At 49.3% G+C, this 14681-nt stretch overlaps 1 protein-coding gene across 4 annotated transcripts in view; it reads left to right on the forward strand.

The window, feature by feature from the left end:
* Nucleotides 1–14681, forward strand: part of PKD1 (polycystin 1, transient receptor potential channel interacting) — a 189410-nt gene that overhangs the window by 143492 nt on the left and 31237 nt on the right. For all 4 annotated transcript variants that reach the window (XM_074279522.1, XM_074279523.1, XM_074279520.1 and 1 more), the window contains 9 exons: nucleotides 92–342; nucleotides 1461–2225; nucleotides 2719–2850; nucleotides 3261–3436; nucleotides 3962–4095; nucleotides 5108–8724; nucleotides 9153–9302; nucleotides 13429–13572; nucleotides 13811–14090. In XM_074279522.1, the coding sequence (XP_074135623.1) occupies nucleotides 92–342; nucleotides 1461–2225; nucleotides 2719–2850; nucleotides 3261–3436; nucleotides 3962–4095; nucleotides 5108–8724; nucleotides 9153–9302; nucleotides 13429–13572; nucleotides 13811–14090 (5649 nt within the window). The remainder of the gene's footprint in view (nucleotides 1–91; nucleotides 343–1460; nucleotides 2226–2718; nucleotides 2851–3260; nucleotides 3437–3961; nucleotides 4096–5107; nucleotides 8725–9152; nucleotides 9303–13428; nucleotides 13573–13810; nucleotides 14091–14681) is intronic.

Genomic DNA, 14681 nt, shown 5'->3' on the forward strand with positions numbered 1-14681 from the left:
GAGTAAAAGGCTTAGTTGGAAGTGACTGGGATCTTCCCTTTAGGGCAAAATGGACCCTCAGTTTCATATCACCTTCTTGCCTTCCTTTCAGGTATTCCAGAGAGCACCAGCAAACCTTCATGCTCACCCTTAGACAACCAAACATGGGTGCCCCTTGAGTGCTTGGCTGGGGAGCACTGGTGTCCCTCGGCAAATATGTGCTTGCCCCTGGACAGTCCTTGTAGCACATCACCCTGTGCTAATGATTCTTCCTCCGAACAAGACAACCATTGGTCCAGCTACTACTCACTTTGGAGAGAGTTCCTGTTCTCCATCCCAGCAGGCCCTTCCTTGCAATACTCGGTATGTATCCCCAACTCTGGACCTGATCCTGGAGGGGACAGAGGAAAGGAGAGAAGAAGAGAGGAAAAGCGAGGAGGGGAGCAAAAAGGGAAAGGAGGGGAGAGAGGGGAGAGAGGGGAAAGGGAGAGGAAGAGAAGGGAAGAGGAGGAAGGAGAAAAAGAAGGAAGGGGAAGAGAAGGGGGAATGTTTTCCCCTTCAGAGCTATCCTAGGGGGACTATCCTGTTAAAGCAGAAGTTTCTAAATCTATGGTTTGTGAACTTGGTTTTTAAAAAAAATTTGAACTCTGAAGATATTTGTGATGGAGGGTGAGGAGTGTCAGTGAGGCAGAAGGACACCTGCTTCTATAAAATGATTCTTTGAAACATAATTCACAAGAACAAAATCCTTGGAAACAATTTGTGTCCAAGAATTAAGCAATCAGTTGAGTAAACTAGTATATGGCTATATGACAGTGATACTCTGAAAAACAAGGAGTTTTGTGGGAAGACTTTACTAAAGGGACGCAGAGGATAGGAAGCGGAATCCAAATAGCAACATCCAGATGACAATAACTATGTAAATAATATAGGAAAACAACCCAGACAAATATGCAGATGGAAAGAAAACATTTCTGGTTCTATTTGATTAAAGTCAAAACTTTTGAAAAATAAACTAAGTTTTATGTAAAAAACATATTGTGGGAGATAAGTTTCAGTATAACTTTTTTTTTCCTTTGTAATCCTCTGTATTTTATTTTATGCTTTTAAAAATATCATTCTGAGAAGGGCTCCTTAGACTTCACCACACTATCAAAGATAGCCAGGACACAAAATAAGTTTAAAGAGCTCCTGGATTAGAGAGAACAGACTGCTCTTATTCCACATTCCCAGGGACAGCGTACTTAATGGAATGGTCATGAAGATGTGACTGCGGGAGGAGGGATGGTGGAGAGGCTGTGTCTGTCCCCCCCTACCTTTAGGGCAATATCAGAGCAATAGGACTGATGTTTCTTCAGGTCAACTTATGCTTCCTTTTGTTCCAAGAAAGGTTCTCCCCTTCAACATCCTGATTACCAGAAATCAGTAGTGGGGCCACTTGGGATGGTTCGCTTATCTAATACTGCTGCTCTCCACCCCAGGTGAGCTTCAGCAGCAAGAATATCTCCTTGCTTCCTGGGGACCTCTTCAGTATCCAGCATGATGCAGGCTCAGGAGCTCTCCTGCGCTGTCTGCCCCATCCTGAGGCACTTTCCCACCAACAGCTCCAGCCTGAATATTTAAGTGCCAATGTCTCCACTTGGCTGCCCAGCCTGCCTGCTCACCTCTCTGGGGTGTCTGCCCCCAATGGCACCACCTGTGCCCTGCGGCTGCTCTTTGCTTCAGAACAGGTGACCCGTCTCCTCGGCCAGCTCCTTAACCCTGGGCTACAACACGTCGGGCACTATGTGGTTCGAGCTTCCGTGGACAACAGCGTGTCCAGCCACAACCTGTCCTGTAGCTTTGACGTGCTCTCGCCGGTGGCGGGACTCAGAGTCATTCATCCTACGCCCCAGGATGGCCGGTTCTACGTGTCCACCAACTGGACTTACCTAGTGCTGAAGATCAGCTCAGGGGTCAACTCCACAGCCAGTCAGCTGGGCAGCAACCAGAGTGTGCCCTTTGAAGCCTCCTGCCCCCCAGGGGTGGTCCAGCTGACAGCAGACTGTGTCCGGGAAACCAATGACACCTGGTTTGCATTACTTGAACTTGATGGTCTCGGGGAGGATGAAAGCCTAGTGGAGATTGTGGCAGAAAACCATGTGAGCCGGGACAATATCAGCATCCAGGTGAAGGCTGAGGAGCCTATCCGGGGACTCAGTGCCACCCCAAACCCCCAGACCCGGGTGTTACAGAGCACCCTGGTGGTGAGTAGGAATCGGGAAACAGAAGGGCTAAGAGGTTCCCTTGAATATACTTAAAAGCATTCTTCCTTTTGACCTTCTCAGAGGATTGGGAATAATTAAGTAACCTTAGTTCCCTGACTATCCTGACTTGGATAATATGTTTAGCGGGCCATAATTGGGGAGCATTTCAAGACTTACTAGATGGCATTGGGTGGAAGGGCAAGTTGGAGAAGAACTCGAATACATCAGTTTGTAGAAATGTGCTGGTATCAGAAACTGTAGCTAAACACAAGTTATCTGAAATGAGTTATTTGGAGTTATTTGAATGAGTCTTCATGGTTCTTACTGGAGCCAGGAGGAATTATGAATAGTCAGGGATGGGTAAAGGAGCCATAATTAGGTATAGCCCGGGCTTCCTTAATGCCCTTCCTGGTCCATTTTGGTAAGAGGGGTCTTGGCTGGCTGCCCTTCAACTTGGGAACACGGAAACTATGCCCTGTCTCCTCCATTCCAGAGGTATAGCCCTGTAGTTGATGCTGGCTCTGACGTCGTTTTTAAGTGGACCATCGATGACAAACAGTCTCTGACCTTCTACAACATTGTCTTCAATGTCATCTACCAGAGTGCTGCTGTCTTTAAGCTCTCGGTAAATAGAAATTGGGTCCCGGCCCCTTGTCCGTTCCCTGGGCTTTAGAGAGAGGTCGGCTGGCTGCTCTGAGCCTGGGCATCCCTGCTTCCTAAGCAGGACAGTCTGATGTAGCAACTGCTTCCTGTGATCTCACCTCTGCCTTTTTTTTCTGCTTTGCTTCTGTTCCTGAAGGGTCCTGAAAAACCTAAGGGTGAGTGAGTCGGTTGGGAGTGTTGGGAGAGGGAAGAGGGAGGAGGAGACGGACTCTGTGGATCTTTCTCTAACCCTCTGCCTCTAACCTGTTCTCCTGTGTGTGCCGCTCTGTCTCTGAATTCCTGTCTGGCTTCCTTTTCTATGACTCTTCCCCCGTCTCCCCTCTGAGGACCTGGTTCAAGGTCTCGGGTCCCAGCCCTGCCTGTGTCCTACAGCTGACAGCCTCCAACCACGTGAGTAACGTCACCGTGAACTACAATGTCACAGTGGAGAAGATGAATAAGATGAGAGACCTGGTGGTGTCCGAGGTTCCAGCCATCATTCCCCAGAACACCACGCTACAGCTTGGAGCTAGTGTCCAAGTGGACTCGGCTGTGGAAGTAGCTTTCCTGTGAGTCTTTCGCCATCTCCAGATCTAGGAAGGAAAATAGGGAACGACAACAAGGGCACTTGGTCCATGGTCCAGCTCAGCTCCTGTGCTGACCTGAGCCTCAGTGACCCTGCTGGCCAAGTGAGCACCGAGCCTGCAGTCTGGAGCCGTCATTGGTGAAGCTGGGACATTCTGCACTGATCTGAGAACGTGGGGAACCTCTTCAACCAGAATTAGGAAACCCATGTATTCAGTTCGATAGGTTGTGGGGGCTTGGGGAGGTAGGGATTGGGAAATTGGGTCAGCCTGAGTAAATCCCATAGAGCCATATGAGCAATTTAATATCCTGGGATGGAAGGTTACCTCTTTGATTTGGAGGAGGTAGTCCCCTGTTCCAAAGTGCTGTGTATCAATTCCAATTATTGCCCCTTGAGCTGCTAGTTCAGAAGGTGGTGGGTATCACTTTTCCCACCCTAAATTAGTTGTGTGCTGGAAACTCTTGACCTTCTCTTCACTCCCTGATCTCTTCCCCTCCCTCTATTCCAGGTGGACATTTGGGGATGGGGAGCAAGAGAGTGGTCAGTTCAAGCCCCCATACAACGAGTCTTTTCTAGCTCCAGAGCCTGGCGTCCATCAAGTGCTAATCGAACACAATGTCACACATACCTACCATGTCCCAGGTGAGCAGTGGAGGCAGCGGTAAGGTTTTCCCGTGATATTCCCCACAGACACAACTCACACCATCAGTTCTCTCCCCTTTGATTCCTCCTTCAGGATCACTGGTTGTCTGAGTTCATTGATATGGGACAAATTGCTGTTTCTCTTGTCCAGTTCGCTATCTATGGTCCTTTCTGAGTTTATAGTGTTGTGTGGAGTCCCGAGGAAGCAGAGGTCCCATCAGCATGAGGAGTGAGGGGCCTGTAACCTCAGAATCTAGTGTGATTTCTAAGATTTCGGGCTCCTACTGAAATGCTAGGTGTAATAACTGGTTACTTGTTCCTCCTCACACATGACATGCCATCTCCCCTCTCCATGTTTTTGCATAGTTTTTCCCCTGCCCAGAATGCCCTGTCCTCTCACTTCTGCCTTATAGAAATCCTTGTTTTCTGTCAAAACTGAGCTCAAGTGCCATCTCCTACCCAAGAAAGTCTTTCCTGATACTCCCAGCTAGTGTCTACCTTCAAAGTTGCCTTGGATTTATTTTGTATGCATTTTAATGTACTTAGATTTGTATCCAGGACCATAGAATTTGAGATGGCAAGGACCCCAGAGGTCATCTATACATCAGCTACCTCATATTACAGATAATGGTCACCCATAGTTGTAGGATTTGAATCCAAGTCTTCTGCCCCTAGAGCCAGTGCTCTTTCCACTGTACTGTGTTGCTGCCTCCGATAGAATGTTAACTGCTCTTCTTTTTTTGGAAGGGGGGAAATCAGGGTTAAATGTCTTGTCTGGGGTCACACAGCTAATGAGTGTCTGAGGGAGGTTTGAAATCGGGCCCTCCTAACTCCAGATCTCGTGCTCTATCCACTGCAACACGTGGCTGCCCCAGAATTAACCTTCTTTGGGGCAGAAGCTGTGTTTATTCTTGTCTTTGCAGCCCTAGCACCCATGTGCCTGGCACACAATAGATTCTTTAAAATTGATTGACTGGTTGACTCTTCTCTTTCCCATTTCTCTCGCCTTCAGGGGACTATAACCTCACAGTGTTTGTGTTCAATACCTTTGAGAACTTGACTCAGCAGTTGCCACTGAGTGTCCGGGCTTCCTTGCCCCATGTCACCGTGGAGACCGACGGAGGAGCCTTGGTGGTGGGTCGCCCCATCGCCTTTGCCCCACGCCCGCTGCCCTCTCCGACCGGCGTCTCGTACACGTGGGACTTCGGGGACGGCTCCCCAGGGGTGCTGAAGAGTGAGCCAGCAGTCAGCCATACCTACGGGCGCAGAGGGGTGTATAACATCAGCCTGACGGTCAACAACACCGTGAGCAGTGTGAGAGCAGAGCTCTCTGTCCAAGTCTTCGAGGAGATCCGGGGCTTGCACGTGAGTCCAATTGCAGCCACAGAAAAGGGCATGGCTGTCACTGTCAACGCTTCGGTGGAAGCCGGGGACAATATTACGTGGACCTTTGATATGGGAGACGGCACGGTCCTGAGCGGCCCAGAGCCCTCTGTCCAGCATGTCTACTTGCAGGATGAGAACTGCACCATCAAGGTGACCGCGGCCAATCCCGTCAGCTCCGTCTCCCAGCTCCTGCCCGTCCACATTTTCGTCCTGGAAGTGCTGAAGATCGAGCCCGCGTCCTGCATCCCCAAGCAGCCCGAGGTGCAGTTGACGGCTCACGTGACTGGGGACTATACGCACTATGTCTTTGACTGGACTTTCGGCGACGGCTCATCCAATGCCACCGTTCACGGCCGCCCCACGGTCACGCATAACTTCACCCGCAGTGGGACTTTCCCACTCTCGCTGGTCCTGTCCAGCCTGGTCAACAAGGCCCATTACTTCACCAGCGTCTGTGTGGAGCCGGAGGTCAGCAACATCACCCTTCGCCCTGAAAGGCAGTTTGTGAAGCTTGGGGAGGAAGCCAAGCTGGAAGTCCAGGCCTTCCCCCCATTTTTCTACCACTTCTCTTGGGATTTCGGGGCCAATGACTCTGCCCGCTCAGGAGGTACGGAGGCGAGCTACACATACAAGGTCCCCGGGATCTACCTGGTCACAGTGACGGTGTCCAACAACGTCTCCTCCGACAACGACACGGCCTTCGTGGAGGTGCAGGAGCCCGTGGGCATCAGCAGCATCGAGGTGAACAGCTCTCACGTGCTGGAGCTAAATCAGCCCTACCTGTTCTCAGTGAGGGGCAGCGGGAGCCCGGCCAGCTACAGCTGGGACCTGGGCGATGGCTGGAGGCAAGAGAGCCCACAGGTCGTCCACGCCTTCAACCGCACGGGCACCTACACGGTCAGTGTGCTGGGCTGGAACGAGGTGAGTCGCAGCGAATCCCAACTCAACGTCACCGTCAAGAGGCGGGTCCAGGGCCTGAGCGTCAACGCCAGCCGGACCGTGGTGCCCTTGAACGGCTCGGTGAGCTTCAGCACCACACTGCAGGCGGGGAGCGACGTGCACTACTCCTGGGTCCTGTGTGATCGCTGCACCCCCATCCCCGGCTCCTCCACCATCTCGTACACCTTCCGCTCCGTGGGAACCTTCAACATCATTGTCACTGCTGAGAACGAGGTCAGTTCCCTGCAGGACAGCATCTTCATCTACGTGCTGCAGCAGATCGAGGGGCTGCAGATGCTGGGTGGGGGGGACAGGGACTGCTTCCCCACCAACCGCACCCTCCAGCTTCAGGCGGCGGTCAGGGATGGTACCAACATCTCCTACAGCTGGACAGTGCAGCGGGAGAGCGGCCTCGTCCATGCTGCCCAGGGCAAGATCTTCCCACTGACCGTCCCCGAGGCCGGCACTTACCACATCCAGCTAAGGGCCGTCAACATGCTGGGAAGCGCTGTGGTCAACAGGACGTTTGAGTTTGTGGAGAACGTGGGGCAGCTGGCCCTGTCTGCCTCCCCCAACCCTACGGCTGTGAACGCATCTGTCAACATCAGCGCCGTGCTCTCCAGCGGCACGAGCATCACCTACGCCTGGCTCCTGCAGGACGGAGTCCGCGTGGAGGCCGCCGACCCCTTCGTCACCCACTCGTTCTCCAGCCCTGGGCTGTGGGAGGTCACTGTCATAGCCGAGAACCAGCTTGGCTCAGTCAATGGCACAATCCACGTGGATGTGCAGGAGCCCGTGGCCGGCCTCAGCATTGGGTGTGGGGAGTCGGGCAGCAGTTTTATGGTCTCCGGTTCTGCTGTTCACTTCTGGGGGGACCTGGAGCACGGGAGCAATGTAAGCTGGTTGTGGGAGGTGCTGGACAGCACCAAGAGTGGACAGAGAATGACTGAAGTCTTTCCCAAGGCCGGTGCCTTCTCCATCCGACTGAACGCCTCCAATGCCGTCAGCTGGACCGCGGCCAGCTGCAACCTCACCGTGGAGGACCCCATCCAGGGACTAGAACTCTGGGCGAGCAGCAGGGTGGTAGAGCCAGGGGAAAGGGTCCGTTTCAGCGTCCGCCTGACCTTGGGCTCGGATGTCAATTATCGGCTCCTGATTAATGGGGGAGTCCCCACGGCTCTGGGCGGACCCAGCTTCTCCCATAGTTTCCCCAGAGTGGGTGACTACATGGTGACTGTGCAGGCAGAGAATCATGTGAGCTGGGAGCAGGTCCAGGTGCGCATATCTGTCCTGGAAGCCATTGCAGGGCTGCAGATTGTGGGCTGCTGCGAGTTAGGTATACCGACGGGTGGGGAGAGGAACTTCACCGCCCGCGTCCAGAGGGGGTCACGCGTCTCGTATGCCTGGGATTTCTCCCTCCAGAAGGTTCAGGGGGACTCCCTGGTCATCCTCTCTGGCCGAGAGGTGGCCTACACCCCTGTGGCCGCCGGCCAGCTCGAGATCCATGTCCGTGCCTTCAATGACCTGGGGAGTGTGAACCTCACCAGGACCATCGAGGTTCAGGACCTCATCCAAGCAGTGGCTCTCCATCCTGGGAGCTGCTTCACTAACCGATCGGCCCAGTTTGAGGCAGCCACAACACCCAGCCCCCGGCGGGTCTTCTATCACTGGGATTTTGGAGACGGGTCCCGGGCCCAAGTGACCTCCACACCCTTGTCTAACCACACTTACCTGCTCCCCGGGGACTACCACATCCAGGTCAACGCCTCCAATCTGGTCAGCTTCTTGGTGGCCAGGGCCACGGTGACGGTGCGGGTGCTGGAGTGTGAGGAGCCAGAGGTGGAGGTGGCCCTGCCCACCCAGGTGGTGATGCGCCGCTCTCAGCGCAGCTACCTGGAGGCCCACATCAACTTGCGGGGCTGTGTCACCTACCAGACTGAATATCACTGGCAGGTGTACCGGGCGGCCAGCTGCCTCCATTACCGGCGCTCCGCCCACGTGCCCCTGCCCGGCGTGGACGTGAGCCGGCCTCAGCTGGTGGTGCCGCGGCTGGCCCTGGCCGTGGGCGACTACTGCTTCGTGTTTGTGGTGTCCTTTGGCGACACGCCCTTATCCCGCAGCATTCAGGCCAACGTTACTGTGACACCTGGCCGGCTGGTGCCCATCATCGACGGCGGCTCCTACAGAGTCTGGTCCAACACGCGGGATCTGGTGCTCGATGGCGGCAAATCTTATGACCCCAACCTGGAGGACGGTGACCAGACCCTCCTCAGCTTCCACTGGGCCTGCGTCTCTTCCTCCAAGGTCAGTTGAGTTTCCATGGGATTCTATTCATGGGATGCGGAGGGGCAGCAGGGAGCCCAGGACCACGGTGGCTGGGGAGGGTGGGGAAATTATCAGTGGTTTTGGCTAGCTCTCCGTACACGCATCTCACTGTATCTAGAGTGATTAACAGTGGAGTGAAGGATAACCAATGGGAAACCAACTTACACCTATTTCCCACCAGAGACGCCTGAAAAATTTGTGGTCAAGAGACCCTAGCTTGGTCTTTGCAAGTAACCATCCTTCTGGACAGTCAGAGTTTTTGAGAAAGGGTTCTTTTGAATGACTGCCTACTTGGGAGATTTCCTTCCCTAATAGGATAGTTAGATGGAAGGGTCTCCTCCCTCTTTCCCAGCCACGGTTGTCTGTTTGATGACTTCTCTCCTGTTCCGTCCCATCTGGTGATACAGAGTCATCCTGGAGGGTGTCCCTTAAACTTTGGCCCCCGAGGAAGCAGCATGATCACCATTCCAAAAGAGCGGCTTGAGGCCGGTGTCGAATATACATTCAACCTGACTGTGTGGAAGGCAGGAAGAAAGGAAGAAGTGACCAATCAGACGGTGGGTACCACTGCTCTCTCTGGACCCCACTTCGGGAGGCAACACTCCTTGGCAACCCTACCCAAATAATGGATAAATAAGTATCCAAGTCCAGGAATTAGAAGTGATCTACACCTTCACCTTCCAGTGGGGTGACCTCTCTCTGACAAGGTGAAAGAAGGGGCTCAGGTCTTGGGGATTATGAGTTATATAGTCTGGGGAGGAAGTGATATTGCCAGATCATGAAGAAAAGAAAAACACAAGTGTGGATAAGCCCAAATAGTGGACAGTCCAAGGATTCTTGTTTGTTAATGATATATTCAGATATAAACTCATGTTCAAAAACAGATTCCTCCTCCCTGCCCTTCACTTTCTCTGGGACAGATTCTACTTTGTTGTTGTTTGTTTGTTTTTAATTTAATTTAATTTAATTTTTTTTAATTATAGTTTTTATTGACCAGATATATGCATGGGTAATTTTACATCATTGACAACTGCCAAACCATTTGTTCCAATTTTCCCCTCCTCCCCCCAGATGGCAGGTTGACCAATACATGTTAAATATGTTAAAGTATAAATTAAATACAATATATGTATACATGTCCATATAGTTATTTTGCTGTACAAAAAATATCGGACTTTGAAACACCTTCCTGTGAAGGAAATCCAAAATGCAGGCGAACAAAAATAGAGGGATTGGGAATTCTATGTAGTGGTTCATAGTCATCTCCCAGAGTTCTTTCGTTGGGTGTAGCTGGTTCAGTTCATTACTGCTCTATTGGCGCTGATTTGGTTCATCTCATTGTTGAAGAGGGCCACGTCCATCAGAATTGATCATCATATAGTCTTGTTGCCGTGTATTATGATCTGGTCCTGCTCATTTCACTCAGCATCAGTTCATGTAAGTCTCCCCAGGCCTCTCTGTATTCCTCCTGTTGGTCATTTCTTACAGAACAATAATGTTCCATAACATTCATAAACTGTCATTTATTCAGCCATTCTACAACTGATGGGCATCCACTCAGTTTCCAGTTTCTTGCCACCACAAAGAGGGCTGCCACAAACATTCTTGCACATGCAGGTCCCTTTGCCTTCTTTAAGATCTCTTCGGTTTATAAGCCCAGTAGTTTGTTGTTGTTGTTTTTGTTTTTGTTTTCCCTGAGGCTTGCCCAAGGTCACATATCCAGGAAGTATTAAGTGTCTGAGACCAGATTTGAACTCGGCCCTCCTGACTAAAGGACTGCACTGCACTACCTAGCTGCCCCAGCAGATTGTACTTCTTTCTCAGCACAGCTAAGACAAAGAAGGAAGAGATTATCTAAAACAGATAATTAAGAGATGACTTTTTAATTTGAGGTTGGGGCTGCATTGCTTCCTTCAAGTCTTTGCTAACATTTCTACAGTGCTTACTATGTGCCAGGCACTGTGCTAAGTGCCTTCCAATTATGAACTCATTTAATCCTCATAGCAGCCCTGAGAGATAGGTGGTGTTATTCCCATTTTACAGTTGAGGAAACTGAGGTAGAAAGAGATGAAGAGACTTGCCCAGAATCACACTGCTAGACAGTATCTGAGGCCAGATTCAAACTCGTCTTCCTGACTTCAGACTTGGATCTCTATTCACTGTTCCACCTAGAAAAGCAGAGGTCATCTGCTTCAATGCATGCCTTAACAGGAATTTCATGAGACCTCCAACAGTTCATTAAACTGTCTTCTCTTCCCCCACCATATTTTTCATAAAAACTATCCTTTACCAGTGTCCTTCCCTTTCTGTCTTTGTGCCATTGATTTTTTCACACAAGTATAAATAATTGCATCTCTCCCTAAATATTTTTGTCTTAGACTGTATCTATTGTTCTGGACTTCTAGGGCTATTTTGAGGGGGACCCTAACTATCATACAATGTGTTAAGTTGTGTGCGGCAGTGGAAAGGACATTGGACTTAGCATCAGAAGACCTGAACCATTTAACTTCAGTTTCCTCATCTTTAACAACAGAATAGTAACTAGATCACTTATTTCATAACATTGTTGTTTCAAAAAAAAAAAAAAAAAAGGCACTTTGGAAACCATAAAGTGCTATATAAATGTGAATTATTGATATTAGCTGTGCTCCCTAGCTGCATGTCATCTGCAGATTTGATCAGCCTTCCACCAATGCCTTCATCCAAGTCATTAATAAGAATGTTGAATAGTGTGAGGATAATAATAGCACCTACCTCCCAGAGCTGTTGTAGGAATGTGATGAAGTAATACTTGCAAAGTGCTTGGCCCATTTCTTATTGTTGTTCAGTCACGTCTGACTCTTTTTGACTCTAGTTGGGGTTTTCTTGGCAAAGGTACTGGAGCAGTTGGTCTTCTCCAGCTTATTTTACAAATGAGGAAACGGAGACAAAGTGACTTGCCTAGGGTCATATAGCTAGTAAGTAAGTGTTGAAGACTGGATTTGAACTCAGATCTTTCTCATTCTAGACTTAGTACTTTATCCATCTAGCTGCCCCCATAAGTTGGCACAGAGTAATAATAATAATAAACTTAATAAATGCTTATTTCCTTGTTCCTCTTTCCCTTCATCCAAGCAACTGATTTAAAATGCTGACTAGAACAATGTCAAGGACCTCCCTTCACTGAATATTTCCTCCCAGACTGTCAGTGACCCATTAGTCACTACCACTTGGGTCCATTCTTTCAGAAGCTTTGAAATCTAACTGCCCACTCTTCTCTCCCTCCTCTTGTTCACAAGTTATCATGAGACCTTGTGTCATGTGCATTACTGTATCTATGGCATTATCCTGAGCTACCTTAGCAACCACCAAAAAGCTATATTAGTTCTTCGTGATCACTGCTTTCCCTTTCTGAATGCTTTAAAAAAACATCTCTTTAAGTCAAGCTCTTCTAGTCTTTAGTTAAAAGGATTTAGCTTCATCCCATTTGAAAATGAGAACATTTGCCCATCCCTCAAGCTCCATAATCTTTCACAGGTCCCTGACGATGGTTCAGGTTTCTGTTCTCCAGGATGATAGAATTATAGATCTTGCTTGGACTAGAAGGGACTTCAGACATCATCTGGTATGATCCCATCATTTTACAGATGAGGAAACTGAGATCCATGGAGATTGAACATCTTACTTAAGGTCAAGGTCAGGGGTCAAGTCGAAGCTTTCCTTCTTCCCCTTATGCTTCGGCTGCCATCTGACTCCAGCTTATTGAAGGCAGCTGGTGACTCCCTCTGGTTGAGGACAGTACTCTAAATCTTTCTAACTAAGACTGCTCGAGTTTGCCCTCTGCTGGCACAGTAGGCCCTTCAGTAAACACAGAACATACTCTACCCCCTTTTAAAATTTCCTTTTTTTCCCCTTTATTATATGAAATGACCTTATTCATAAGGGGCAGCATTCAAAATGTAGGTAGGGAGATGAGGGTGATGGCAAAACAATTATACCAGTATCAAAAAGATGTCTATAGAATTATTTTTAATGTAACATACATCATTTTTATGACAAAATGGAGCTTTGGATAAGGCTTCAGTGGAGAATATACGCAACAACATCACTTGTGCTTCCCCTTGCCTTGACCCTCCCCAAAATGTTCTCCTTCATTTCCCCTCCTTCCAGTTCATGGATTTCCACTAAGAAATGCAATTTCTTGTTATAGAATGCTTCTCTCCCACCTCATATACAATCAGTTGTTTCCTCCTTACCTTAGGCCAGACCTAGAGTTTGTTTTATGTATTGCCTCTACTCTACACATGGATGTCAGAGGCCCTGGAGAGTATTGCTGATTCACTTCCTGGATATTGTGACCTGTGAATAATTGGACTTCTCACCCTATGGAGGTTTTATGGAAGAGCATGGACAAGAGTCCATGGATGGGTTCTGATTTGCATTGTTGGAGATATCGAGATCATGGGTCCATTGGGATATGTTATGCTCATTGCTCTTTGGGGTATCTGGCTGCTTTGTCATCTGTCGACATGGATGAGGGGAAGTTAATTGTACACCCCCCACCCCAGGGATACTGCCCCTGGGAGCTAGGCAGAGGTCCTATTAGGGTTTGCCATGGATCATATTAGCATCAGTACAAAAGATAGATCAGAGAGGAGAGAGAATGAAGGCAGAAACACGTTCTGTTGATTCTCCTTTCTCCAGGTGCTGATCAGGAATGGCTTAGTGCCCATTGTGTCTCTGGAATGTGTTTCCTGCAAAGCACAATCGGTGTATGAAGTGAGCAAGAGTTCCTACGTCTACCTGGAGGGAACCTGCCACAACTGCAGCAGTGGCTCTAAGCGAGGGGTGAGGAGCCAGGGATAAGTCTGGGATGACTACTTAAAAGAGGGTCACACAAGGGCAGGACATGGAACGGCTGGCTACATTTTCTTTCCACTTCCCAGAGTCTGAATCTGCAAGTTTCTGTGTGACTGCATGCGCAGCTATGTGTGCATGTAGCTGTCACTTGTGGGTGTTTGTGTGTGCATGTCTGCTTTAGTGTCTGAATATATATATATACACGGCTCTTTGTCTCACCTGGCAGCGATGGGCAGCCCAGACATTCAGCAACAAATCCCTAGTCCTGGATGAGTCGACAACATCGACAGGCAGCTCAGGCATGCGGCTGGTTCTGAGGCGAGGCGTGCTGCGCGATGGCGAGGGCTATACCTTCACCCTGACTGTGTTAGGCTGCTCCGGGGAGGAAGAAGGATTTGCTTCCATTGACCTGTTCCCCAATCGCCCTCCTATTGGGGGCTCTTGCCGTCTTTTCCCCCATGAGGCTGTCAAGGCTCTCACAACCAAGGTTCACTTTGAATGTACAGGTGAGAGCACTCTTTGCCCCCGAGACACCAGGTATAATCACCCTTGACTTCCTCAAGAGTTTTCACCCCACAGAACATTCCCACCTTTTCATTTGTTGCTCTCATGTGGGTCAGGAAGAATTCTACCCATTTTCCAAAAGGATATACCGAGAGCAATTTGTGGAAGACCATACAGTGAATTGGGGCAGCGGTGAAGGAGACAGGCTAGGGAGAAGAGAGCCTAGGAATTCTGATTCTCAGGTCACCTCTGATTTATTCATTCGCTGGGTAAACATTGAGTATCTACCATATATAGAATACGCTACTAGATTTTGGGATTGCATGGGGGGAGATGGGCATTGTGAATGCAAAGTTTAAATAAAATTGAGGGTGGTGTTTGGTGCACTTTTATTATTGAGGGGGGAAAAGGAGGTGAGGGCAAAACACAAGTACCCCAATGTCTGTAATAAGTAGTGCTACCTGATAAGTGCTTTAGATAATTGTAAACAAAGTCCTGTATAAGCTTTTAAAGACAAGGATGCTACTGAAAGAGAGAAAAGACATCAAAGTAGGGAAGAGAGCAAAGAAAATGTTGGGAAATCAAAGAGTGTT

This window comes from Sminthopsis crassicaudata, chromosome 1 (assembly GCF_048593235.1).
Source record: "Sminthopsis crassicaudata isolate SCR6 chromosome 1, ASM4859323v1, whole genome shotgun sequence".
NCBI classification, from domain to species: Eukaryota; Metazoa; Chordata; class Mammalia; order Dasyuromorphia; family Dasyuridae; genus Sminthopsis; species Sminthopsis crassicaudata.